At 43.0% G+C, this 25,653-nt stretch overlaps 3 protein-coding genes across 8 annotated transcripts in view; 2 read left to right on the top strand and 1 right to left on the bottom strand.

Annotated features, from left to right (window-relative positions):
• Nucleotides 1–15,308, top strand: part of LOC125887001 (cat eye syndrome critical region protein 2) — a 46,136-nt gene extending 30,828 nt beyond the window's left edge. For all 4 annotated transcript variants that reach the window (XM_049573444.1, XM_049573442.1, XM_049573441.1 and 1 more), the window contains exons 8-19: nt 3,497–3,586; nt 4,787–4,937; nt 5,878–6,007; nt 6,103–6,140; nt 6,233–6,324; nt 6,484–6,610; nt 7,445–7,827; nt 7,958–8,116; nt 8,278–9,082; nt 9,647–11,711; nt 12,062–12,129; nt 12,414–15,308. In XM_049573444.1, the coding sequence (XP_049429401.1) occupies nt 3,497–3,586; nt 4,787–4,937; nt 5,878–6,007; nt 6,103–6,140; nt 6,233–6,324; nt 6,484–6,610; nt 7,445–7,827; nt 7,958–8,116; nt 8,278–9,082; nt 9,647–11,711; nt 12,062–12,113 (4,092 nt within the window). In that variant the 3' untranslated portion in view covers nt 12,114–12,129; nt 12,414–15,308. The remainder of the gene's footprint in view (nt 1–3,496; nt 3,587–4,786; nt 4,938–5,877; nt 6,008–6,102; nt 6,141–6,232; nt 6,325–6,483; nt 6,611–7,444; nt 7,828–7,957; nt 8,117–8,277; nt 9,083–9,646; nt 11,712–12,061; nt 12,130–12,413) is intronic.
• A 1,997-nt stretch (nt 15,309–17,305) lies between these two features.
• Nucleotides 17,306–23,246, top strand: ada2a (adenosine deaminase 2a). Of its 3 annotated transcripts, none has more exons than XM_049574034.1 (11): nt 17,307–17,464; nt 17,664–17,761; nt 18,194–18,520; nt 18,914–19,133; nt 19,407–19,620; nt 19,712–19,839; nt 19,955–20,045; nt 20,263–20,371; nt 21,108–21,265; nt 21,392–21,594; nt 21,683–23,246. In XM_049574034.1, the coding sequence occupies exons 3-11, from the start codon at nt 18,214–18,216 to the stop codon at nt 21,771–21,773; spliced, it is 1,521 nt and encodes a 506-aa protein (XP_049429991.1). In that variant the 5' UTR covers nt 17,307–17,464; nt 17,664–17,761; nt 18,194–18,213; the 3' UTR covers nt 21,774–23,246. The 3 variants fall into 3 exon arrangements, with proteins under 3 accessions (XP_049429993.1, XP_049429991.1, XP_049429992.1); XM_049574035.1 differs by having other exon boundaries at nt 17,316–17,454; XM_049574036.1 differs by lacking the exon at nt 17,664–17,761 and having other exon boundaries at nt 17,306–17,464.
• ribc2 (RIB43A domain with coiled-coils 2) lies at nt 22,989–25,480 on the bottom strand. The gene is made up of 7 exons (XM_049574037.1): nt 25,034–25,480; nt 24,836–24,917; nt 24,276–24,596; nt 24,075–24,193; nt 23,762–23,932; nt 23,497–23,663; nt 22,989–23,405 (listed from the first exon to the last, which is right to left on the bottom strand). The coding sequence occupies exons 1-7, from the start codon at nt 25,148–25,150 to the stop codon at nt 23,336–23,338; spliced, it is 1,047 nt and encodes a 348-aa protein (XP_049429994.1). The 5' UTR covers nt 25,151–25,480; the 3' UTR covers nt 22,989–23,335.
• Between the last annotated feature and the right edge of the window lie 173 nt (nt 25,481–25,653).

The following is a 25,653-nucleotide window of genomic DNA, read 5'->3' as shown; positions in this document are numbered from 1 at the left end:
AGATGGCTGTCCTCCTCCAAGAGTTTCATTCATGATCCCGGACACTTTAGCTGGGCCAGCTCAGCTGCAGGAGAGGTGAAGTGAAGGGAAGCTGGTCTGTGCTTGCCCTTAGTTCTGCACACCTCCTTGGTAATGAAGTCTGCCCCAGGCCTTTAACTTGAGCTTGACTGTGGAGAGCTATGATCTCGTGCGTCTTTGGTAGAATGAGGGCACAAGTTCTGTCGTAGTCCTGCTGGGCTTGGCCATACCTTGGGTCGTGCTCATTTGCCTGTCACATCTTCTTGGAATGTGTGTTGCTGTAAGTACCTCAGGGGGAGATTACAGAGATATGTTTCGCTCTGTTCACAGCAAGCATGAGTCAAAGACAACACTACCCACTCAATTTTCCTTCCAACGAATTTCAGTAGTTTCCAGTGGAATTTATTTCAGTTACTGGATGGTACAGCTAGTCAAAGCTTAAGTGGGTCCCTGTTTGTATCCTACCTATTTATATAAAGATGATGGTTAGGCTCTTTCTACTCCAATGACGTATAACCTGCACTGGCTGTTAATATAGAAACCCTCGCAGCCTGTCACCATCATCATCAGCAGTGAAGTAAAGGATCCTGCTGACAGTTTGATGTTGGCTGAACGGTCAGTCACTTCTCACAAATAGTCAGTTGGTGAATGTAGTCTTATCCTTCATTGACTGTCATACTCACATTATATATGGCATTCAAAAGGACTCTCTTGCAGTACCTTTGGATTTGGGCTGGTCAGTGGAGCATCTTGGAGAATTTTTTGGTGAATTTTTGTAAGTGTGTGAGACTTTAAGAGACAGATTTATATTAAACAGAACAGAACTTTACATGGCCTCTAGCACACTTGGTCACAGTGTGGAAAAAAAGCTCTAATTATACTTTGTGCAAAGAACACTCAATTAAAGTCTCATTAAAGGAAGTGCACTCATCTGATGTTCTTCTTATGTGCAAATAAATCCCACTGATGTCACACAGCTGGAGATCATAATGTAGTAAAAGATCCTGCGGGGGAGTGGGAGAGAGGAAAATTACTAATTGTGTAAATTTACAAGTTTATTTATTTTACCTCTCCGTTTATTTCCAACATGACAGCTGCACATTCTGCAGCTTAAACTTGACTCAGCAGATTTAAACGTTATACTCAAGATCTCCATTTACGTATACTGACAGTATCCCATAATAAATTATACGTGGAAATCATTTTAGATTTTGGTCAAATCAGCGTAAAATGAGTTGTATTGATTGAATATGGTCTGTGATAAATACCAATAGACTAATCCATGTTCTAATCAATGTTTAACTGTAATACACCAGCAGCATAAAATGGACTTGAGCAAATCAGGACCAAGCAGAAAAACATAATCTAATGTGGTGATGTTATGGTATGGTTTGATGGGATTAATACTGCATTTCATATGCAAGTAAATGCCTCACTGATTAATAATATAGTGAACCATTAAGGTATAATGTTTCATGGGGGTTTTATGAAAGGTTTCTTTTAGAGCCAGTGTTCGCAAATGGACCAGAGAACACTACTACACATTCAGTAGTTCAGTAGCGGCAAGAACAACCTTGCAAATAATACAAAACAATATTTTTGCTCAGATTAATATTTCCACATCACTAATATACTGTAGGTTCTGTGGAACAAAAAAAACACAACGCAATACTTATAGCAAGCGCTAATGTAACTACACAGCATTATTCAGTGGCATTACTAATGTAAGATTACATGAGTTGGATTAAGTGCAGTTGTAATGTTTCCCTCAGCTGTGACATTTACAATAGAGGGACGCTACTTGGAGAAGCTGTAAAAGGTACATTTTGGCTGATTTCAAGCTTAAACTCTGAACAGAAACTGGTCCAGACCAGGTTAGGTGTGTAGCATAAGTTACTATGGCGATCTAGAAGAGATCGACCCTTGTAGGACAGAAAAATCTGGCTTTAGGCTCAATTTACCGTGCTAACCTTCTAATCTGGCTAGGTGTTATTTTCTAGTTAGTATAAAGATATTGTAAAATTCATAACTACTTTAAACCTTCAGAGCCCAAATGTCTTCAAATTGCTGGTTTTGTTTCACCAATAGTCCAAAATCTCAAACCATTCAATTCAAAACAATACAAAAACAGAAAAACAGCCACTCTACGCATTAAAGCAGCTGAAACCAGCAAATGTTTGTCATAAATTGACATAAATATATGTATGTCTTCATGTGGGTGTATGCGTGCATACAAGCGTGTCAAATCTTCAGTGTGTGTAGCCTCTTGAATCCTCTTCTCTACGTGTCTCAGGCTGCTGTCACCAGCCATTTCATGGGGCACTGACAGCGGGCGGGAGCTCACCTTGAGGCAGGATGGAGCCTCTTGAATGACAGCTCTGCTGCGCTGCAGGATTCTCTCGACCTCTCTTAAGTGTCGACACCAGAGGCACTCTATCTTGTGTGTGCTGGATGGAGGGGGGATTTAGTGCTGGTGGTAATGTGGGGAGGAATTGTGGAGCCCCAGGATATGCCAGTGCTTCACACTAAGACATGGCAGAGATGGAGTGGGGACTGAAGAGTTGTGGAGGGCACTATAGATCAGATCATGAACATCTGTCTTTTTTTCTTTTCTCCTATTCGCGTCTCACTCCCAAACCACATCTTCCTTCCTCTTTTACCTCCATACCTGCACACATACACAGGCCTCATACAGCTGCTACTGCATTTTAAGGCCTCCTCTAGCTGTTTTATGGATGACCAGAAGCCTGACTGAGGCACCTCCTAGTGCTGTCGGCCGCTCCGGTCTGACAGTTATTCACAGTCCATCTTCCCTGATGAACTCTGACGTGAGCTGCAGAGGCCAGTCCCTGATACAGACAGGCTTTCAAGGGATCTGCTTAGAGCTCTCTGTTGGCTGGTGCCTCTCTCCTTTCCCGTGTGCTATATCTGGATCACTGATGTGGATTCAAATGTGGATTGTAGTCTGTATTTTCAGGATGCATGGTGAGAGAGTCAAAATATCATGCTCAAAAGTTGCAGGATTGGCTGTCTGGTGTTATATCACTGTGTTGTGTATTTGTCAAACTGACTAAGCTCAGCTGTCAACCTAAGAGAAAGGTGGGGGAATGCAGGAAGTGGAGGAGAGTGACTTGGGGGAGGGGAGAGCAGAGCCAGTGACCTCTCAATACTCACCGCCCCTCTGCAACTCCCCAGGGCCTGTCAGTATGTTGGCTTGTGTGTGGCTGTCTGTCTCATGGTCTTGAAGACTCAATCAGTAATTGGTTGACCATAGAAATGACAGATATCCACCTATGTAATTCAGAAATTATAAAGTTGGAATGGTAGATTAAAAATTAGAATAATAAACGTAAGTTTGTCATCCACTGATAGTTGGCTTATTAAAAGAAAGACAGGATTGCCCCTTCGTTTACATTTGGATTGTGCCTTTAACAGCCTACAAGAAACAGAACTGATCTTATTTTTCATTTTTCTTCAGGAGCGGGAACAGAAACAGAAGCTGCTGGACCCAGCCCCAGTTCGCATATCACAACGGTTCTCTGAAAAACACGTTAACCAAGAGGAGGAGGTATGTGTCTCTGTCTGTGTATTTATTTTGATAGTATTGCAGTATTGCTGTGTTTCTAAAAAGACCTTCATCACATCATACAACTTTTAATTTTCACACATAATCTGCTAGTTTGTTTTTGTTTTAACAATGCCTCTTTACAAGACATGCTATGTGCTTTTTTATTTACATTACATTGGAAACCGCTTATAGCAATCACAGCTACAGCATTCATTTTTGGGTCTTTTCATACATGACAGCACACGGAGACAGCATTAAAACTACTGTAATTTTATTCATTTATTTATTTATTTTAATTTTAAAGCAATACTTTGCCTTTCGATTGCCCGTCTGCCTCCAGCTGGCTACTTGAGGCTGGTGCTGCATGTACATTGAAATCATGATGGGAAATGGAATGTAATATTCTCACGATAAAAATTATTCCTCAAGAGGCAACGGTGGCTTAGTGGTAGAGCAGGCGCCCCATGTACAAGGCTGTTGCCGCAGCGGCCCGAGTTCGACTCCAGCCTGTGGCCCTTTGCTGCATGTCACTCCCTCTCTCTCCCCCTTTCACACTTGTCTGTCCTATCAAATAAAGGCTAAAAATGCCACCCAAAATATCTTTAAAAAAAAAAATTATTCCTCAAAGCTTATGACAGACTGCCAAAAACAAGCCAACAAGATGCAGCAGTGAAATTTGGTGTTCCTCAGGCTAACTGCACTCAAACAATGAGAAACAGTCATGGCTGCTATGGAGACAGAAAGCAAATACATTTGGGGAAATCACCTGTGGTTGAAGCCGCCCTCTTCATGTGGAATCATAATGCCCACGAAATAAAACAGCAGCACTGTATTTTGAAACAATCAGTGAAATTCAGTTAACAGCGAAACTCTATTTTTTATTTCTTTATATTCACGTAATAAGTATAAAAACGTCAATTATCTGCATGATAAAGAAAAAGAAAACAAAATTGGTCAAATTTGATCTGGACAGACGTGATCACTATGACAGGTTTCCACTGCACATACATGCAGTGGAATGAGGTGTTTGTCGGAAGTATTTGGGGGTTTGGGTGCAATGCTTCTGTACATTATTCCTGGAGTTGTATGCACAGGATTGATATAGTTAAAGCTATCTAACTTTCAGCTTCCTAGTATTCATTACAAGCTGTCCTTCCACAAGTCTTGAGTGGACTAATGGGCTTTTGTTTATGTGTTTAGGACAATCTGAAGGCCATAGCAGAGGAGGAGAAAAGGAAAGATGAAGAGCTGGACAGGCAGGTCCTGCTGGCCGAGCAGCGACGAGAAGAGGAAAGGCTTCAGCAAGAAGAACAACAGAGAGAAAAGATGGAGAAGATCAAAGCCGTGGAGGGTAAGAAGGATGACTGGAAAGATGAACGGCTTCTGTTTGTGCACAAAGTACCCTTATTTTAAGATCTAAACGATATCCCTGAGGTACTGCAGCACATCTGCGATTACATGCAGAAAGGTTACAAAATAAAAAGGAGCTCAGTGCCAAAAGTCAAATATCAAGGAGCAGCAACAATTTCACATTCTTTCATCAGCAACCTGTCAGCATCAGGTAGGGGGCTTTCGCACTCTTCTTCCAACTCAGGGATCAAGGGCAGAATTGATTGTGAAGGGCACCCCACACACACAGACTTTCACATCTCCATTGCTGTGGTTTGGCTCGTTACTCGGCTTGAAAATGTGCTGTAGCGTAGCAGCACTCGGAGCTTTGTGATTTATGTATAGTACACAGAGACTGTGAGAGGGAATGTTCAGGGCCTTTAATCACAGGATCACTTCTCTTTTTCTCCCCCCTCCCCCTCTGATGTCATCTGTCAAGGGTTAATGAACTGCTGATTGTGCTTCAGTGGAGGAGCCTCATTAATGTATTATAGATGAACAGCAGGACCTGGCCGGCTCTCTGTGTGGATTGCATATGTGGAATCCTCCCTCGAACCTCTTTAATCCACACGGGGGCAGGCAGGCATCTCATGTTAAAAGATAAAGCAGCGATACATATGCACTCTCTCTGTTCTGCTCTTTTGATCAACTGGGCCGAAGAAAAGATGGCTGACGAATCGCTCTCTCTTTCTACTTATCCGAGCTGCCGCTGTCTCTGATTCCCAAGGCCTGGTTTTCATTGACTCTCCTGACAGCCTCGGTGGACAGCAAGTGCAATTTAAACTGTAACTCAAGAGCCTGAAAAAGCAATTAAAACACTGTTTGCCTGCAGCCTTCTGAGACTGATGTTTTTTTATTGTTTGTGCTGCTAATTGCCCCCTCTGTTCGTCCTTCTCTCTCAGAACGAGCTAAGAGGCGAAAGATGCGTGAGGAAAGGGCCTGGCTGCTGTCTCAAGGAAAAGAATTGCCACCTGAACTCTTGAATCTGGAGCCTTCTTCTCCTGTCCACAGAACACGCAGGAATAAAGCATTGTGAGAGGCTTTTTACATTTGACTTGAGATTTCACTTCCTACCTTAATGACTCAAGGTGTATTATTTCTAACACGTTGTATGTTTGACGTTTCAGCTATGAAATCGATGACGACTACACTGCTCTATATAAAGGTATGCTTACTGAGCAGTTACTTGAGGTTGTTGACTTAACTCAGTCTGTATTAATATGTGTTCTAATGTCTGATCTAATCTCTCCTCTATAGTGCTCGAGGTCTTGAAAGCCCATAAAGATGCTTGGCCTTTCTTGGAGCCTGTGGATGAGTCCTATGCCCCGAATTACCATGAGATCATCCAGGTACTAAATACAAGACAATGACAGCTGGCATGTGATAGCAGTAGTGATACTGTGTTTGAATATGTTTGGTTCACATCGCAAATAATGTGTTCAATCACAAATATTGTATTACTTGAGGTGTTTAGTTGTTATACTTAATCGTTCTTCCAATCCTTTCAGACTCCCATGGACCTGTCCACCATTGAAAAGAAGCTCAACGATGGGGAGTACGTTGCTAAGGAGGAGTTTGTTGCCGACGTGAAGCTAATGTTTGAGAACTGCATCGAGTACAATGGAGAAGACAGTGGTAAATGAGCACAGTTGCACAAACACAAACCAGCTCCAACCCAAAAATGCCTGCTTCCTCCAAAAAGAATTTGGCTTCAAAATCCATTTCTGTGTGTGTGTGTGTGTGTGTGTGTGTGTGTGTGTGTGTGTGTGTGTGTGTGTGTGTGTGTGTTGTGAGAAAGACGTGCATATATGAATTTTTGGGGTGAGAGTCAGGGGGTGACAGTGGGAGAGAGAGCAAAAGAAAAGGGGCCGGACTCAGTGCTGTGTTGGGGCCGGGGCCAGGGCAGCCTTGACAGTGATTAATGAGGAGTGATTGAGCTGTGCTCCAGTGCTCAGGGGGATCTGAGCCCTGCAGTTCCAGAGAAACATTCCAGCCCCTAAGCCCCCTGTCTGGAGCCATCCATCCAACTGAATACTCTCCCCAGGGACAGGGGGAGGAGAGTGGTAAGGGGGCCCAGGGTGGAGCAGGAGGAGGAGGAAGGGGTTGGCGGAGCAGGGGTCAACTTACGCCCTCTGACCTGGTCAGTCGGCCAGTGCTGGGCTGAGAACAGAGGAGCAAGTGTGTGTGTATGGGTACATGGCATGCATATTGGTGTGTAGTGTTTGAGTGTAAGGGAATGACTAAGAGATGGGGCGAGGTGGAGTTTGTGGGAGTGTGTTTGGTTTGTGAAAGCGAGGGAGTGACTTTCGGCATGCAGATGAAAAGCTATCAAGTGTACATGAGTCGATGTGCCACAGGTGTTGTTTTTCATGTGTGTGGCTGTGTTTACAGGGGTGCAGGAGATGTGTAAGAACCTATATGTGTTTTATCACATGAGCCTAGCTAATATCAATGTCTGCCTTTCCTCAGAGTACACTATCATGGCAGAGAGTCTGGAACGGTGTTTTAGCCGGGCCTTATTGAAACACTTTCCGTCAGAGGATGGCGACACAGACGAGGAATTCCACATCAACAACGAAGACAAGGAGCGCAAGGACAAAAAGCGCAATCGTGGCAGCAGTAAACATTTGGGACCTGAAAGCCTGATCAAAGCCACTGAGCAAGTCCAGCGTAAGCGAAACTCCCAAGGGAACAAGAGCAGCACGCTGTCAGAGGATGAGGACAGCAAAGCAACGCGACCACCTCCTCCCCTTCACTGGGCAAACGGTCCCCCTTATCCCCATGGCCTGCCTCCAAGCCAGCAGCACATTCATCAAGGAGACATCAGGGGCATGTATCACCCAGGGCAACAGGTAGCCACAAGATAACTTTGCTTGTTTTCCTCTACATTTTTAAAAACCTATGCACCTAATTTGTTACCTATCTTACACAGAAATGTAGCAGAAACACTTAAATAGTGAATTCTCTCTATTATCTTACCAGGTCCGTCGTCCTCCTGGTCCACCTGGTCCCCCTGGTCCTCATGGCCCACACATGTATGGCCAAAGAATGGCCATGGATCCCCGCTTCGCTTACCCAGGTCACATTCCCAGGCATGGAGATCCCGGTTTGAACCACTTGCCCCACAACTTTAACATGCAGGTATACAGACCCAATGACATCTTTTTAAACTTAATTATAATGTTTAAATTACAGTTTTTACTGAAGAACCACCTTATTCTGTGTGTGGTCTACTTGATGCAGGTAACATGGACTGATGTACACTTACACTGATCACAACACCTTGATTTCTTTTCCCCTAGCATCGCATGGTTGAAGGACATCACATGGGTCCTAGGTATCCCATGGTCCCAGATCCTAACCAGCAGCAGCCTCCACACCAGCAGCAGCACCCCTACATGGGCCCAACTCATGGCCCGTCTCTGGGCCCACGTCCCATGGGCCTCCAGCCAGGCCCTCCACCTGAAGCCAGCATGTATCCATCCCACCACCGTCCAGAGGGCCACACCATGCACCCCATGGGCAACAGATTCCCTGGGCCAGAGGGGCCACCTCAGCACAGTTACCCAGGCATGAGGCCTCCCAGTATGGGCCTATCCAACATGTGGACTGGTATGAATCACCAGGAGAGACCCAACGGGATGCGCATGCAAGATCCCAACATGGTGAACCAGCGCAACTTTAGTTACGGGGGGGTCCCTCCTCCAGTGGGGCATAAACCATGGCCGGAAGCTGCTGGATACCCCCACCCTCCTCCCAATGCCCAGTATCAAATGTCTGCAGCGGTGAGCTCCCCGGGGCCCATGTCCTCGCGTCCCCCTGTTCCACATCCAGACTCCTCTGGCAGGACACGCTTGGCTTCCATGCTGGAAAGCCCAGAGATGCTGGCCCTGCAGCAGCTGTCAGCCTCTTCTGGACCCCCTGCTGGTGCCCCTCATCAGCACATGGGCAACTTTCAGCAGCCCGGGCCCCCATCAGGAATTGGCAACATCCCAGCTCACCCCTCTCAGCAGCCTCCCCCTGCCCCTGAGGTTCAGCTGCTGCGTCCTGCTAGAGACAATGGGCCAGACAGTCAGCCTCCCCAACAGACAGACATGCAGCCCAAAGGTAGACCTGACCTTCTCTCTCAGTGTTTCACCAGCCGTCTATATTCTGCATGAAGGAACCCAAGCACAGTTTAACCTTTTCCTACACAAGTGCTCTTTCTATACTGCAGTGTCTCAATTTAATCAGCACAGCCCCCATCTTTGCCCTTCCTCTCTGGGCTTTTTGCAATTTGATTTTAATTATTTTTCACAGTAAGTGGCAAATTGAATATTCATTAGTTGAGCGAATTTTTTGCTGGTTGCTTTAAGGGGAAAAAAGAGACGGCATGTCATCATGTAAGCTTCACCAGCAAGCTTACAATTTGTTTGCATTCTCATTTTAAAGGAATGAAACAGGACATGGGTGAATCTTTAATTTGCTTGTTTTGTAATGTTCATTTGATTGGTTGGGATAGATATTATAAAGTGACACAAACATCGTCTTTTTTATTTCTATATTCTTTGACAGTATAATGCAGTGATATCAACTCAATCTTGTTCTTATAATAATAGTTGATCAGTGCTAATGTCTTTTCCATTATTCTTTTAATGCTAACTTTCCTTTCATTATTCTGTATTTCAACAGACTCAACTTCAGAGAACAAAATGGCTGCCAACAACATTTCCGACGAAGATTCATCGCATAAAAACACTGTTTCAATGAATCAAGAGCACCCGTCCATCCGCAGCCCCACAGAACACCACACAGGCCCAGCAGAGGGAATGAAGAGTCCCCCGGCCTCTAACTCGGAAAGATCACGGGAGAATCCGTCTGGACCAGTGCTCCCACAGAGTGCAACAGAGAGCCACAAGCAGGAGGGAGATGGCCACCGTCCCATTCATCACATTAGTGCCACAACGGTTTCATCCCACGTCAACACAAGTACCAACGTCTCCACTGATCCCAAACACCCCAACTACCCACAGCATACACAGAACAGTCCACAGCAAAACGCTCAGAGCCCCGCACTTCTTCACCAGAACGTACCGCCACTACATGTTTCAGCATCTCAGAGCTCCACTCAGCCAATGTCTGAGAACAACTTGTCACACATGCAGAATGCACATCGGCCAAGTGAACATCAGCAGAACATCCAAAAACAGCAGCAACCTCAGGCAAGCCAGAGTACCCCTCCCCAATGCCACCCTCAAAGCTCTCCCCAGCAGATGACCCAGAGTACACAGCAACTACCCCCTCGTCACCTTTCCCAAAACATCTCTCCACAACGCCCCACACAGAGCAGCCCCATGCATGGGATGCCACAGAGTGCCACACAAGGAGCCCAGCCTGGACCTCCTCAGCCAGCTCCTCTCACCTCTTTGCCACCCAGTCATCCTACCCCACTGTTACCCTCCCAGCCTAGCCCAGCGGACCATGGAGATCAAAGACCGAGTGAGCCTACTAGTAGACCGGACACAGACGGCAGTGCCGTTCCTCCACAGCACATGATGAAATCTGGGCCTCCAAATGGTATTTATAAACACCAGGCTTTTAGCCCCAATCACCATCAAACCCAGCTGGTGGGTAGTAACCCAGGTATGCAGGCTCAGAGAGGGTCAGCACCCGCTCACAATCCAGCCATGCCTCCTCAGTCCCAAGGCCAGGTAAATGGAGCCATGGGTCCATATGGCATGGGGAACCATCCACATCCACACTACAGCCAGACACAGATGACCCGACCCATGCCTCCTTCTGCTCACCACCCTTATCACAACCAGGCCATGAACCCCCTCCACAATCATGCTCAACACCCCACCTACCACCAGCAGGGAGGGACTGCCTACTCCTACCACTCGTCAGGCCAACAGCACCCTCAGGCCCACCCCAACATGTACCCACCTCATCAGTTCCAGCAGCAACACTACTACCCACAACCCCATCCACAAGCTCAAGCCCATAACCAGGCCAACAGCAGAGGGAGTTATCCTTCAGAGGAGTGGCATCGGTCTCATTATCAGCCTCGCCAACCGATGCCGCCCAACGCCTACCTACCTGTAGCAAGTGCCAGAGGCAACGGTCAGTTAAAGGAGAGCAGTATGTCCCCACTGGGCTCTGAGGGCTCCAGTAGTGCTAGTTTGATGTCCCCTGGCCCTGCGCCAGATGTAGGGCCACACCCTGGAGGCCCAGAGGAGAGGAAGAGTGAAAGCAGGGAGCAGGCCAGCGGATGTAGCAGTGGTGGCAGCCCAGCAAAGCAGGCTCGTACAGAGAGCTCAGAGCGACCTGAGAGCCCTAAAGAAATCCTGGACCTCGACAGCCATAATGCAGCTGCCCGCCGTCATAGCACCCAGCCACCTCAACATCAACCTCCTGCCTCTGCTGCACACATGGTGTCTGGCTTCATGTACGATCCACGTGCCGTGCACCCTGGGATGCAGCGAGGCGGCGTTCCTCCACCCCATATGATGTTTCAGACTCGTGGAGATGGCAACAGAGCCCCTTACCCTGGCCACCCGTACCCAGATCCCGGACACTATGCCGCCCAAAGACCTCATCCACACCTGATGGAGGCTCTGCAGCGACCCCAGCAGCTGCCTTACTCACCGGGTCAGACACGCATGGCCATGTACAGACACCCCCGGCCTGCTGGGCACTTCCAGGGCATGATGATTCAGCAGAGAGGCCTGGCACCAGAACACTTCGTACATCCAGGGTAAAATGATTGTTTCAGTCTTTTGCATTTACGTTATATTGTTACTCTCTCTTATCAGTATTTTAATTTTGAGCTACACACTTTTACACTTGCTTTTGTTTGTTTCACAGTCAAACTAAACTGTAAACTGCAAGCTGCTGTTATCATTTGATATACATTTTGTATTTTCTCTGGGCCGAAAGTTTCTTCTTAAATCCATTAAGTGTTGATATGATTTATCTATTAGGACAAGGAACACAACCTTTATGAAGCTCAAATTAGTTTGACATATACTGCTGATCCAACAGTGGCAACCTGACCTTTTAAGTGTTAATGACAATGTTTACAACTTTTCTTTTTTGCCGTCACAGGCAACAGATGATGGCTGCCCCAGGCGGCCCTAGCAGTAAACAAGGAGTGTGACACATACCATATCAGAGTGAGTAAAAATAATTCTGACACATTACGCTATATGTTAAAACCTTTTCTCACAGCTTCCAGCAATTTCCTATATTATCATCCTTCCATAAATATTTCTTTACAGTGCCGTAGGTATCTGTTTCTAATAACTTAAACAAGCTGCCAGAAGGCATTCATGCATATCCAAAGGGAACAAACCTTCAAAATGATACAATGATGCTGTCAAGCTTTTGCAGTGTTGTGTCAGTCCTAAATGTGCTGAAATTGTAGATGTTCAACTAACTGTTCTTCTCCTCCTTTCAGGCATGTTATTATCAAAGAACATCTGGACAAAGCAGTGAGCCAAAATGAAGAATATGTGGGCATACTGACTGTAGATGGGACACTTGATGCTCCACGTACATCTCTTACTAATTTTCTTACACTGGACGAGAACGTTTGGCTTTGTGTTACGTACCACTGAACTTGAAGATCCAACCAGGCAGCTGGTATTAAGATAATAATAATGTGAACTTTTATTGAGCCCTGGAGAGCAATTCTCTTTTCGCTTGCCCTTCTTCACACAAACCTCTGTGGAACTGGCAGGGATTTACTGTCTTGCTCAAGGTGACTTCACCACAATGGTTGCTTCCCAACGTGCACATTTGAACTAGCAGAAGGTCAGCCTTTTTAACCACTAGGCCAACCTGCTCAACACAGAGGACCCTGCCTTCAACAACACTGGACAACCCTCTCCTCTTTGAGCATTGGAAATATTAATGTATTAAAGGCCCTAGAACACAGCCTGCCTATCTTGTCCATCGACTGCAGTGCTTGATGGAGCTGTTAATCTACTGACAGAACTGAGAAGCACTGTGATGAAGACAAGAGGGACTCTTGTTGTTTTTACTGCTATTCTCTGTTCCAACCCTATCTTTAAACTCAGGTGTAGAAAAGGAGGTACTATGAGACTGTCACCCTAACCCAGTCAATTCACAGGCCCCTTGCAATTGCCTTGGTTTCCTTTGTGAATGTATGAGCGAATGTGTAGATAATAGGGTGTGTACAGCATATTAGCTGCATGTGAAAGGACACAAACACTGATCATTTGTCTGAAGCCTAAACTGTCCTGAAAAAAAAGGCCCATTCACTGTCCATTTCCACCCAACAGTGTTTTTCTAGTGGTGGAGTAAACACACAGTATATGCATCTTTCAAAGCTGCCTTCATTGTCAAGAATGTCTTCGACTAGCAGAGAGGGACTGGCAAATCGTATCCGACTGTACCCAACTCTGTCATGCACTATGGATTTTGTTAGTCTGGACATCCTGGAATTGAGTGGCCTTGGATAGTCTTATTTTTAGTCAAACACATATATGTATGATAATATATCCTTACCTCTTGTCCCAGATGGGGGAATTTTAAAATGACACGTCCTGCTAGCTGGTAAATGCACAGAACACAGAACAAACACATCAAGTCCGTTGTTGTTTTCAACTGTGACATTTGTTGCATTCCACGTTAAAATGTGTACTTCCTTCGTTCGTTCACGGCGCTGCCCTTTGCATGGTTACTTCTTTGAGTGCTTCCTCTTCCCCATGTCAATATTAAACGTATCCTCAGGGTGTACAGTTTCTATATACGGGTATTTTTCTGCATTATTTGAAGGAAGAGCAGCATAAGAAAAATGGGACTGCAACTGTGGCAAATCAATCCACCTCATGTGAAGAACTGAACTTTGAAGAGTCTTTATTCATTGTTCTTAATATGCGGCTTATTGCACTGCCAACTAATCGGACTTTTCCCCATGAAACCCTCTTTTTTCATTCTCATCAAAGTTGATGGATCAAATATGAGTTATTCTACATTCCTGTTGATCTGGTGTCATACCATTCGTCATCACAGTTAATTTGGGCTTTCTTCTGACACATTTTTAAGTGCAACCAATGTATTTTTATCACAACTGATGTGGACTTTGGAGGTTTTTGTCCCACACCCCACACCTTATCATATCCATGTTGCACCTATGAGCCCCACTTGTTCAGTTTAGTGATGGCAGCAAATGAATCTACCTCATCTTAGCCAGTTGATGGCGTCTACTGAGTCCCTCCAACTTCCTCTCCTGCCCTGCCAGACTCCTGTGTGTCAACATTTAACGACCAGCCGATGATTTTAGCACCACTTTTAGTTTGTAGACTTACAGAACTGACAACGAAATGGCCTTACAATACATGACCATCTTGGTTAGTCACAGATTGCTGTGTCAAATTATGGTGCCCATTGACATTGACAGGTGTTCTGTAAAAGAAGCAATCGTTGAAAGTGTACACTATCTTTTTAACGGGACAGCACTTTCATCCTCAATTTTTTTTAAAGGAGTAAGATAGACAATATTACAACACATGTCTGACATGGGACTCTGTGAATTGGTCTTTGGTTGTACAGATTGCATGCCTTCCTGCCTAAAGGTTGTTGAGCTAGACACAGTAGGCAGTATTCCAGTATAGGGTCTGTAATAGACCACACAGAGTTTGGCAGCATTAAGGGTTTACTATGTTCCTTAGTACTGAGGTACTCTAAGGAAATATTTGAGGAAGGATGACAGAATAGGAAAGTGCTAAAAGCTGTGACAATTTTCTAAATGTGTCACACAAGACTTGCTATTTTGTTAAAATAGGGAATTGTCTTAATATTTAGTGGGCCTAATAGGGCTCCTCTGGAGGTTGTGTGTTCACTCGACTCGTGCTGTCTTATGTATGAAGGACAGTGTTGATTTTAAAGGTCTGAGGTTGTGAAATTGTCTTATGCTGTACAGAAGTTGTGTGTGCGTGTGTTTCTGGTGCGTAGAAAAGACACCAGACGATCGGAAGTGTGCGTTCATCTCTCACTTTTACTCTGCCGTCATCTCTCTGCACTAGTGAAAACCATTTAGACGTGATTAAATGTGAATCATATTTATTTTCTCTTTTAAGAATTTTTGTACATTTTTGGACTTGTTTTAATATAAATGTGGTGTATGTTTCTTTTTTTTCTTGATGTCGTTTTTGTTGTTTTTAAGCAGTCGTCTTTTACCTCAGTAGCATGGTGGCATTGAAAAAAAAGACCTGTACGTTTTAATTTTTAAGTGACGTTTACATGTTCTTATCTGACTGACATAGATTATTTTGGAAATGGAACGGAGTATTTTCTATACTGTACATTTCTTAGAAATAAATCACTTTTCCTGAACAGGACTCAGTTTTATCATTGTTGATTTATAAAAATCATATCATAAGGGATAAAAATAAACTATAACAGCAGATCAATGTATTTTTCTCCCTTGTGCTTAAATAAACACTGCTGTGAGGAAAGAGACATAAAACCAGGCCATGCCATCCCATAGTAATGGGGCATGTATCTATAATCCGTTAAAGAAGCTGAAAGGCTAAAAGTAATGAAATGCAAACAGACAAAACAAGAGGGCCAATGCAAGACAATGCATTAATCTATTGAAGCGCCTCACGCCATCACCTTCAATTAGTGCTTATCCTCTTGACGAACACCCTCCACAGATTGTGTGCTGCTTTGTGTGACCCCTCTCATGTCTGCAGGAGTCAGTGATGTGATGTGACGTCAGTGTAAGATAAAGCAGCGAGGCTCCCCAGGCTTCCTTCAAGGGGCTGCTTTTAAACAAACAAGTAAATTCTGTGGTTCAGACCTAATTAGGACAAACTTGGCAGTGGTGAAAAAAAGGGAAACAAATCAGAGGAGGCATGTAAACAAGATACTTTAATTGAGCCTAAGTAAACAGGTTGTATAACTAAATTCTGAAAGTGTGAAGGCAAGACAATATATAACAGTAAACAAAAAGTTTAATAGTAAAAATTATGTAGTAAAGACTCTTATTTTTGTGGAAAGATAACAGACAAGGAGGGAAATAACTGTAGGGCTTCATCATTTCATCCCTGACAAAAATATGTTTGTATTTTATAAAGGTACTTGAATGATTTCGTCAAACCAAATTAAATGAAAGAGAAACATTTGAGGAAAATTATCAAAACAACTTCTCCACCAATGTAAAAAATACTTAATGACAAATGTCTGCAATTTAGTCTTTGTCAGGTGTTATGTATATGGCTTTTTTAAGCTGTTATTCCTTCCATTTTATAATACTGTTTTATTTGAAGAAAAAAAATATAGTTATCCATCTAAAATAATGTATTATTATTAACACTGGGTAACAGCTGTGTCTCATCTTTGTGTCACTGTGACTGGATGGACGGCTCTATTTGTTGTGTTTTACATCTTACAGCTCTTATATTTCATGCTTTATCTAGTTTTTTTTTGGTTTAATATTTGTGCATGTTTGAAAATGGAAACATGCTAAATCATTAGTTAGTTGATACATGTTTTCTATTCAAATTATTTATTTCATTTTATTCATTTTTTTAATGAAAATCATTGCCAAAGCTCAGTAATTTTACAGTTTGTATAATCTGATAAACATGTATTTCAAAAACGAAAACAATCCATAAACTGTGGAGATAAATTTGTCTCAATATTATTTCTGTGAGCAGATAACAATCCATGTGTAAATGTGTAATTTGTAAATGTAAAACAATTTTCATTATTACAAAAAGATTTGTTAACTCAAAAAATATGCACATATAAAACAGATCTACGAATACACAAATTCCACTAATACTACATATAATGATGATGATGATGATGATAATAATAATAATAATAATAATAATAATAATAATAAAGACTGTTCCTTAAATGCAAATCTGCAAGAATTGAGATTAAAAAAATAAAAGCTGGACTCACAAATATCTATCTATAGTTGTAAATGTTAGGGAGATATTCACAAATGCTTTTCATTCATTTGTAAATTAATTAAATATATTAACAGATACTTTGTGGAATTTGTGTTTAATTTTTGCACAACAGTTTTTTGAGTTTACAAATCTTTTTTGTATTTGTGGATGGTGTTTTATATTTACAAATTAAACATTAACACACGGACTGTAAATCTGTTCACACAAATAACGTTGAGACATATTCATCTCCATGATAAACCAACATTATTTGGACATTTATTCCCTAATCTGTGGTTTGCCGATTGGTGTTTATATAGCTATCCTCCACCAATCACATGATTATCAAGGTTAAATTTCAGCCAATCAGAGCGGGGCTTAGAGGATGGTTTATGTGACAGGCGGAACACGGGAAAAACACTCCAAACATATCAACAGACAGACCCCACCACAGACATATATACATAGACGCCGCATCGACTGCCTGAGCGCGTCCTCGCCGGCCGCCATCTTGGATGGGTCTCGCTTCGCCTCCACAGTGCATTCACATCTATTGAGGACGGAGCTGTATGCACAAGTAAAATACAATAACTCGCTGAATTTTCAACTGATTTTCATGCGTATGGACCCCATCGTAGCTTTAGCTCCTTTTGTTTGCTAGCTTGTTTATTTGTGTGACGCTGCTGTAATAAAGGAAGTTATTTGAGAAAGGCATACGCGTATTTCAAGCTGTCAACTTCGAGTAGGTTTCACCGTGGTCCTCTTGTTTTTTTTAGTGACTCTAAGCTGTCGGGGCACCAGCAGAGCTACCAATTGTGTTTAGGGACAACATTTTACATTTCACACGACTGTACACGGCTGAGATTAAATTAAGGTAATGTAACGTTTACTGGTTTTCATGTGTCGATGTCTGTTGAGCCTATTGAAAACAAAACAAGTCAGACTTGCCCCTTCTCAGATTAGCACACTGAGCTGCAAGAGTTAAAAAAAAAACCTTGTTAGTTCATTTTCCTACAGTTTTGCACACGAGTCATTCACTTGAAGATGTGCGTTAATGTTCTTGTCATGTATTGTTAGTTATGGACTTGTAATAAAAGTCTGTTTAACATGTAAACATGGTGGAAATGATGCAGAGGAGCAGACACCTCGTCATTTCTTTCTTTATTCCTGCCGACGTTGGAAATTTAAAGTTCATTTTTTACCTCAGCTTGCACAGACCAGCTGCTTTCGGTTCCTGAAACAGGCTTTCTTAACTTCTCTGTGAGGTTGGTGTCACTTTATCGCTGTTAATGTTTTTCTCTCACAGCTCCACACACTCTCAGGACCATGGCAGTTTTACTACAGCGCCCCCACGCAGCTGTGGCCTGTCTGCTCTTCTTGTACCACTTGACCAGTGTCCTGTCCATCCCAGACCCCAGGCTGAGAGAGGCCCTCATAAAGCTGGAGGCCTCCATGCAGACAGGTGGGCAGGTGGTGTTGACTGATGCAGAGAAGCGGCTGGACGCTGTCCTGTTTAAGATGAAGCAGGAGGAGATGGTGAGAGCAGAATTTCCTCCTGCTTTGCACTTCTTCAAAGCGAAGGACCTCATAAAGGCCAGTCCCATCTTCAGCCTGCTCCAGAAGATGCCTAAAGGTATGTTCAGTCTGAAAAATACATTCCTTATGTCTTCATATTCAGGACAGTAAAACAAGAAATCATTCTCAACTTCTGTCCTTGTCTGTGGTGGTGTTAAACCTTCCAGTCTCTGAGGTTAATGGTATCGTTCCTGAATGCAACTGTGCACTCAGGGATCTTTTGTCTTTTGTTTAGAGTATACTTCACATAAGGCTCCACACTGTAGCTATTCTTTATGAGACAATAAGTTCGTAGTTTTGGTGTATACCATATGTCTACAAACCATTTTTCACTCCTAATCTCCTGAAAATCACAGATTAACCTGATCTGTTTTTAATAAACACTGAATCAGACTTGTACTACATATCTCCGTTCTTTATTTCCTTATAATTCTGTAATTCATTATTTCAGGTGGAGCTCTCCATATCCATGACTTGGCCATGGTAGACGTGGAGTGGCTTGTGAAGAACGTGACCTATCGTCCCCACTGCTACATGTGCGTCACCGACAACAAGTCCATCAGATTCATCTTCTCGTCCAAAGAGCCCAAAGCTCTGCCACAGTGCTCTGCCTGGACCCTGCTGGAACACCTCAGGGCCAAGATGATCAATGTCACAGATCTCGATAACAGGTGAGTTCCTGATGAGCAGGATGGCAGATTGATTTGGAGCTAGGTTTAACATGTTACAGTGTGTATTTAAAGGTCCTGTAAAATTATATTATTAACTCCTTAAAGAGAAACCCAAGAGTGAATCACAATGTTAAGAAAGTAGTGGTTTCCAGAAAGTTCAAGGTCTCCTATATAGAAATGTTAAGAAATAAACGCTCTCAGCACGATGGTAAATGGACCCAAAGCGACGCAGATCATCTGATCACAACCGTGTCTTCATATTCACACCCTCAGCATAAGGGCCAACATGACGCTTGTCACTGATCAGGATCCAGAAACGGTGTACCCCAGTCAGGATGTGATATGGGCTAAGTTTGAGGAGGCCTTCCTTGCACTGTGGGGACTGGTGACATACGCTCCTGTGTTCAGAGACTATTACTACCAAGGTCTCACCGAGTTCTATGTGGACAACGTCATGTACCTGGAGCTGCGAGCTTTACTCCCAGAGGTACACTAATGTCTTGCCTAGTATGTCAGTGCATTCATTTGTCTGTTAATTTAACACAATTATATAGAAGTTGTTTTTTTGTGGTACTCAGATATATGAGTTGGATGGCAGCACTCATGACACAGCCTGGACTCTGAAGACCTACCAGGAAGTCACCAAACAGTTCGTAGCAGACCACCCAGACTTCTTTGGAGCAAGAATCATCTTCACAATCCATAGGTGACTTCCCTTTCCATAGATCTTACTTATCAGTCTCAATGGCTTACTGGCTCACTAGCACACATGAGAGGATGTTGATATGATCATTGATCTCACACCGTACTGTGTGCTTCAGAGGAGTAAATGCATCTGTGATGGCCAGAACTGTGGAGAAGGCTATGAAGCTCCAGAAAGACTTCCCAGATATCATGGCTGGTTTTGACCTGGTGAGACGCAGCAGTCATTGCACGCATAACACTGAGTGGGAAGTGTTTGTACTGACAGTTTGATTTTTAGTTTCACTTAGAATACAAGCAGTAAAAATGTAAGCTCTGGCAACAGTTTTGAATCAGTGAAGGCAAATATTACTTAAACATGTTTAATATAATAGCATGGCGTCTCTGTTTGTTGAAAAGGGTATTCACTTTTTCTCTCTGTGTACAGGTGGGCCGCGAGGACAGTGGCAGACCCCTGTGGTACTTTAGAGATGCCTTGTCACTGCCAGCAGAGAGAGGGGTGGCGCTTCCTTTCTTTTTCCATGCTGGAGAGACCAGTGAGTTCATAAGCATCCTGTTCATACAGCTACAGTGTTACACAGTGTGTGTCTGGATGCTCGTGCCTTGTGTGTAAAATACTGTAAGATCTGAAGCGTGACAATAACTTATATTAATGTCTAACTATTGTGCAAATTCTAAGAACAAACAGGCTTCTACAGGATTGTTGGGGAATTATTAAACTTATCTCATCAAAGATAAACATAGTTCTTAGCAAAGAACAAAATCAGGTGTAGTGTTTGAATGTTGTATTTATCACTCAGAGGGGAAGTGTAGTTTGTGAGGATTACCATGGCCACCTTTTTAGTGAAATGAAAAAAGAATTACATGTATTTTCACACTGTTGACGTTAGGCATTTTCAGACAGAAGCGCTCTGTTCTGGGGACTCCATGAGAGGAACTGCCCACTGGATAGGTTCCCCGAGAACTACACACCTTCAAGGGCTTTTTTTTGCTATTCATATTTGCATCACCAATAGAAACACTTAAGTGAAGTACGCCAGCTGGTGGTTGGTATGGCAGCGTGACTTCTGTGCCTTACAGTAAAGCCTGGACTTCACTGTCAGTCCATCCTACTGTGTTTTCCCACATTTTTATCATTATGAGCTGTTTTTTTGTTTGAATGGAAATTTAGGGAAAGGAATAAATTAGTAATTTTAGAACCACCACACTTCATGTTTAAAAAAAAAAAAATCCCCAAATAACATGCATTTGATTTCTCTCTACTACACATAGATCTGGAGGGTACGGAGGTGGACCAGAACCTGTTGGATGCTCTCTTGTTTAACACCTCCCGTATTGGCCATGGCTTTGCTCTGCTCCGACACCCAGTGGCCAAAGACCTATCCAGAAAGCAAGGGGTGGCTCTGGAAGTGTGTCCCATTTCCAACCAGGTACACAATCATCCAGTGAACCATACTGTGCAATAAGAATACTTAAAATCCTACGAGACAACATGGCTGTAATTGAATTGATCCGACATCTTATTAACAGATATCTCCTTTCTTATCCACGTTCAGGTGATGAAGCTAGTAGATGATATGCGAAACCACCCAGCAGCTGCACTGATGTTAGAGAACCACCCATTGGTCATCAGCTCTGATGACCCTGCCGTGTTCGGTGCCACTGGACTCTCTTATGACTTCTATGAAGCTTTTGTGGGCTTTGGTGGGATTAGCTCCCATGTAGGCTCCCTCAAACAGCTGGCCATAAACTCTATTAGGTGGGTGTCAGCTGAGATGACAGGAAATGTGTAAGTGCTCACATGCCTGAGCAGACGGCTCACTGACATCTCCCTGCGTGTCTTTCAGGTACAGTTCATTGACTCCAAAGCAACAGGACAAAGCCCTGGATCTGTGGCAGAGGAGATGGGATAAGTTTGTCTCTGAGAATGTTTTTTAGATAGAAACTGGGATTGTCCATAGGGCAATCTTGAAATGCCTTGATGCTTCCTTTGAGAAAGGACCGCCTTGTAATGTATAAATGTGAATGTAAAATGTGGAAAACAGTGCTGGGCAGGTGAGCAGGATTGTGGTAGCAGGAAATACGAGACAGCAGAGCTAGTTTGGGGTCAGATATTGTCACAATTTGACGTGGGATAATGACGGAAATGATGACTGAATATCCTAGTGTTTTAAGTAACACCTGTGCTTTTCCAAGGGGTGGGCACGTTAGGATTTAATACTGATTCAGAGCAGTACGATGTGATTTTAAAATGATAATCGATGCATCTGTTTATTTCTATACATGATTTTTTTCTCGCTCTGTGACTACTTGATACTCTTAAAGTGCAGCATATTTGTAACGAGCCGTAAGTGATATAAACTGATGGATTTACTTCCATTAGCTGTTATTATTATAAAGGTAGTAACTAATGGCAACGACTTTAAGTTTTTAAACCAGGAAGTGCCAGTCGGTCTGTATCTAATTGTGGTTGCTCACACTTAGTGATCCTTACCAAAACTGAAGAAACAGCCCAGCTTAGAACGTAAACACAACACACATTTATGTCCATTACATTTCACCATCCACTTTGTTCAGCTGTTAGGAACGTACAACCTGGTCTTCCAAAATTAATACAGGTGAACTTAATGTTGACTGAGAATTGGCTTTTTAAATTTCTGATTATTTACTTTTTTGCATCAAGAATCTTTCAAGAGAGAACTGCAATGCATCTAAGAATCGATTTGTCCCTTAGCTTTCCCTACATTCACCACTTCACATCTGCCGTGAAAACGCCAATTGTTCCACACTGCCACAAGGTGGAGTCAGCTATTCACAGGGAATAAACTGGACATATTGAAACAGGCCTGATATGCTGTATGTCTCATAAAATTTAGGGGGATTACCTGAACTACGCACATGAAATATTTTCAAAGACATTTTGTTTCGTCTGTTCTCATTAAGAGTTTTTGATGTATTTGCACTTTAAGGGGACATGTTGCCTTTGTTTTTGGGGACGGTAACAGTGCCAGACAGCATTGTTAACTAGTTGAGGTGCTAAATGTTGTTTGATTTCTCTTTGAAGTGTGTTTGTGGTTGCTTGTGTTTTGTAAGAGTGTTTTATATGGCTTGTTAAAAACGCTGTTGAATCCTGTGGGCTTGAAAGACTGTATATTTTATTTTTTTTACATACTTTAACAGGACTTTTACCTTAATGTCATTTTTTGGATTTTCAGCATGTATATAGAAAATGGCACATCTGAGCTTTTGCTCAAGTACACACATTTTATGTAATCTATGAGAAAACACTCCCTAAGAAGAAATAACTCAGAAGCAGACTATCAGTCATGTGAACAGCATCATCCAGGCAAATTTGAATGTTGTGAACTGCTGAATTTAAATTTCACATGATTAAAGACAGCTGTTGATTTACTGTGTGCTTCAGTTTATTCAGTGTTCTTCTCGTGTAGCACCATTATCTATAATTATCCACTGTAATGAGCCAGTCGTCCATCCATCCATCATCTGCTGCAGGTGTTGAATTTGGAGAAGAAGCTGTTGTCGATGCCTCCTCTCTCAATGTCGGGCTTTCTTAAAATGACACCAGGTCAGACACACACAGAGTGAGACAGTAGTTTTTCATGTGCTTGGATATACTGTGTGAGTGAGTAAAGCTACTGACTGCTGTTTGTGTGTCTCGGCCAGCTTGACGTTGGTGCTGTCCAGGTGTCGTCTCAGCTGCTTGTTCAGTCTCGCCTGCTGCCGCTCTATCAGCAGAGCTGTGCGAGCTGAGGCCAGGCGGACGCGATCATATTGCTCCTCTTCTTGCTTTTTCTCTAGTTCTATCCTCTACAGATGCACAGATAACAGACAGATGATCAGTGAACAGCTTTTTAAATGATCAAAAAAGAGTGTGTGTTTTCAGTGTCATTTTGTTCCTGTTTTACCTTTCTCTCCTCTATCTGATGTTTCTGGAACTGGACGACCTGCTGCAGACTCTCCGGAGGGGTTCTCCTATCACTGCTGGGACAAAGACCGGGCACTCCCACCATGCCCAGGGTGGGCTCGACATCTGCACTTGTCATCTGTTCTCCTTCCTGACGACGCTTCTCTTCAATCTTGGCCCATGCAGACCCAGCAAAAAGGTGAGGGTGACAGAAAGTGTCATTACTGCACTTCAGATTCCATTTCAATGTCTTTTAAAATTAAAATCTCAGCGAAATAAACGCTGTTCAGTTTTAATTAGAAGTTGTGACCTACCATGGCCAGATTGTACTCTTTAGTGGCTATAGTTGCTGCTTTTCTCCTCTCCATCTCAATACTCTGAAGCTGCAGAGCTTTGCTGTCCATGTCTTCTCTGCTTTGGTCATATTGCTCCTCTAAAGAACAGTAAAAGAAGAACATGAAGTGTGTGTGTGTAAACTGATTATCTGTATCCTGTATGGGATCAGTCAAACCTACCCTCCAGCTTTTGTTGTTGTCTTTCTGCTGCTCTCTCGCTCTGCTGCTGGACGAGCCACTCTCTGAGCTGCTCCCTCTGTCTCTGCCGCCTGCTCTCACTGCCCGGGTCCTCGCCCACCAGGCCAGGAAGGATCATCTGTGCGTCACCTGGGTCTGTTTTCCTACAGCGGTCTGGATCGTTCAGGTCAAACTCCCGCTGAGTCCAAGGCTGCTGGTACTGATGCCGGAAGTTTACAATGGCCTTTTCCATTACACGCTTCTCCTTCTCTTGTCTGTTGTGGAGGAGGCAAGCTACTTTGCTGTTATGGAGCATATCAGCATCTGTATGGAAAGAGACACATATCACAATGCACTTCAATATAAATTATGACTGTCTAATAATATCATAAAACACTAAGTAGTGGCAGTAATATCTGTATGGATGATTATGATTAGCTTCTGCTTTCTATCAGTGAGTGAAAGGACATTATAGGTTATATTCGCTGTGATAAATTGTCCCCTCCAGGACACCATACTCGCTGGCAAAATCATTAAGCATTAGTAAAGGACGTTTAACTCACCATAAGTTTTTTGTTCATCTTTTTCAGCCCTTTCTCTTTTCTCCCTTTCTTTCATTTGCATGTTTAATGCTTCCTTGTCAACCTTTAAAAGACACAACGGGCATGACAGCACAGTTAAAAGCCGGTTTATGACAGTACATTACGAGTTAGCATCATGTAGTTAGCATTAACGGCACACCGATACACATGTTAGCTTACCCCTATCGTCCTCTCTTTGTCGTTAAAAATCCTCTCTCGTCTTTCAGTCTCTTTGTTACGACGCCTCTGCAGACTCGCCTTAGCGACACGGTCTGACAGTAAGTCAATGTTAATCATTTTGGCTTCAAATTAGTAAGTAAAGTGTGCGGTGTTAAACTTGAAACGCACTCCAGTCCCACGGCGATGAGTTAAACACACTGGTTGCTAAGGAACCAGAGTTCGTGAGCGTTCGTAACTTGTCGGCTTTTTCCGGTGTAAATGGAGACACCTGCTGCAGTCACATGATGGCTGACTGTACTCATTGATGCGCTTTACTAAACTTTAACACATCATAAGCACGATTGAAAGCCCTGTAAATCCAAAGTACACTCACACTAGTTATTTAATATTTTGGCTTAACCTTCAACCTGAGCAGAGGTATAATCTGAGAGAATAACTTAAATAATAGCTCACATTTTCAAATTTTTCAAGTTGTCATTTAAGTTTTTATTTAAATGCAATTAAAACACTTAAATATAAACAATAGAACATTGTTAAAAGAAATACAGATACATAAAAGTAAATATACAGTATATTTATCTATATGTCTCAGCACATAAACATAGCAAAGTGCATCATCA

Source organism: Epinephelus fuscoguttatus, linkage group LG4 (genome assembly GCF_011397635.1).
Source record: "Epinephelus fuscoguttatus linkage group LG4, E.fuscoguttatus.final_Chr_v1".
Classification (NCBI taxonomy): domain Eukaryota; kingdom Metazoa; phylum Chordata; class Actinopteri; order Perciformes; family Serranidae; genus Epinephelus; species Epinephelus fuscoguttatus.
This window is presented reverse-complemented; position numbering and strand designations above follow the sequence as displayed.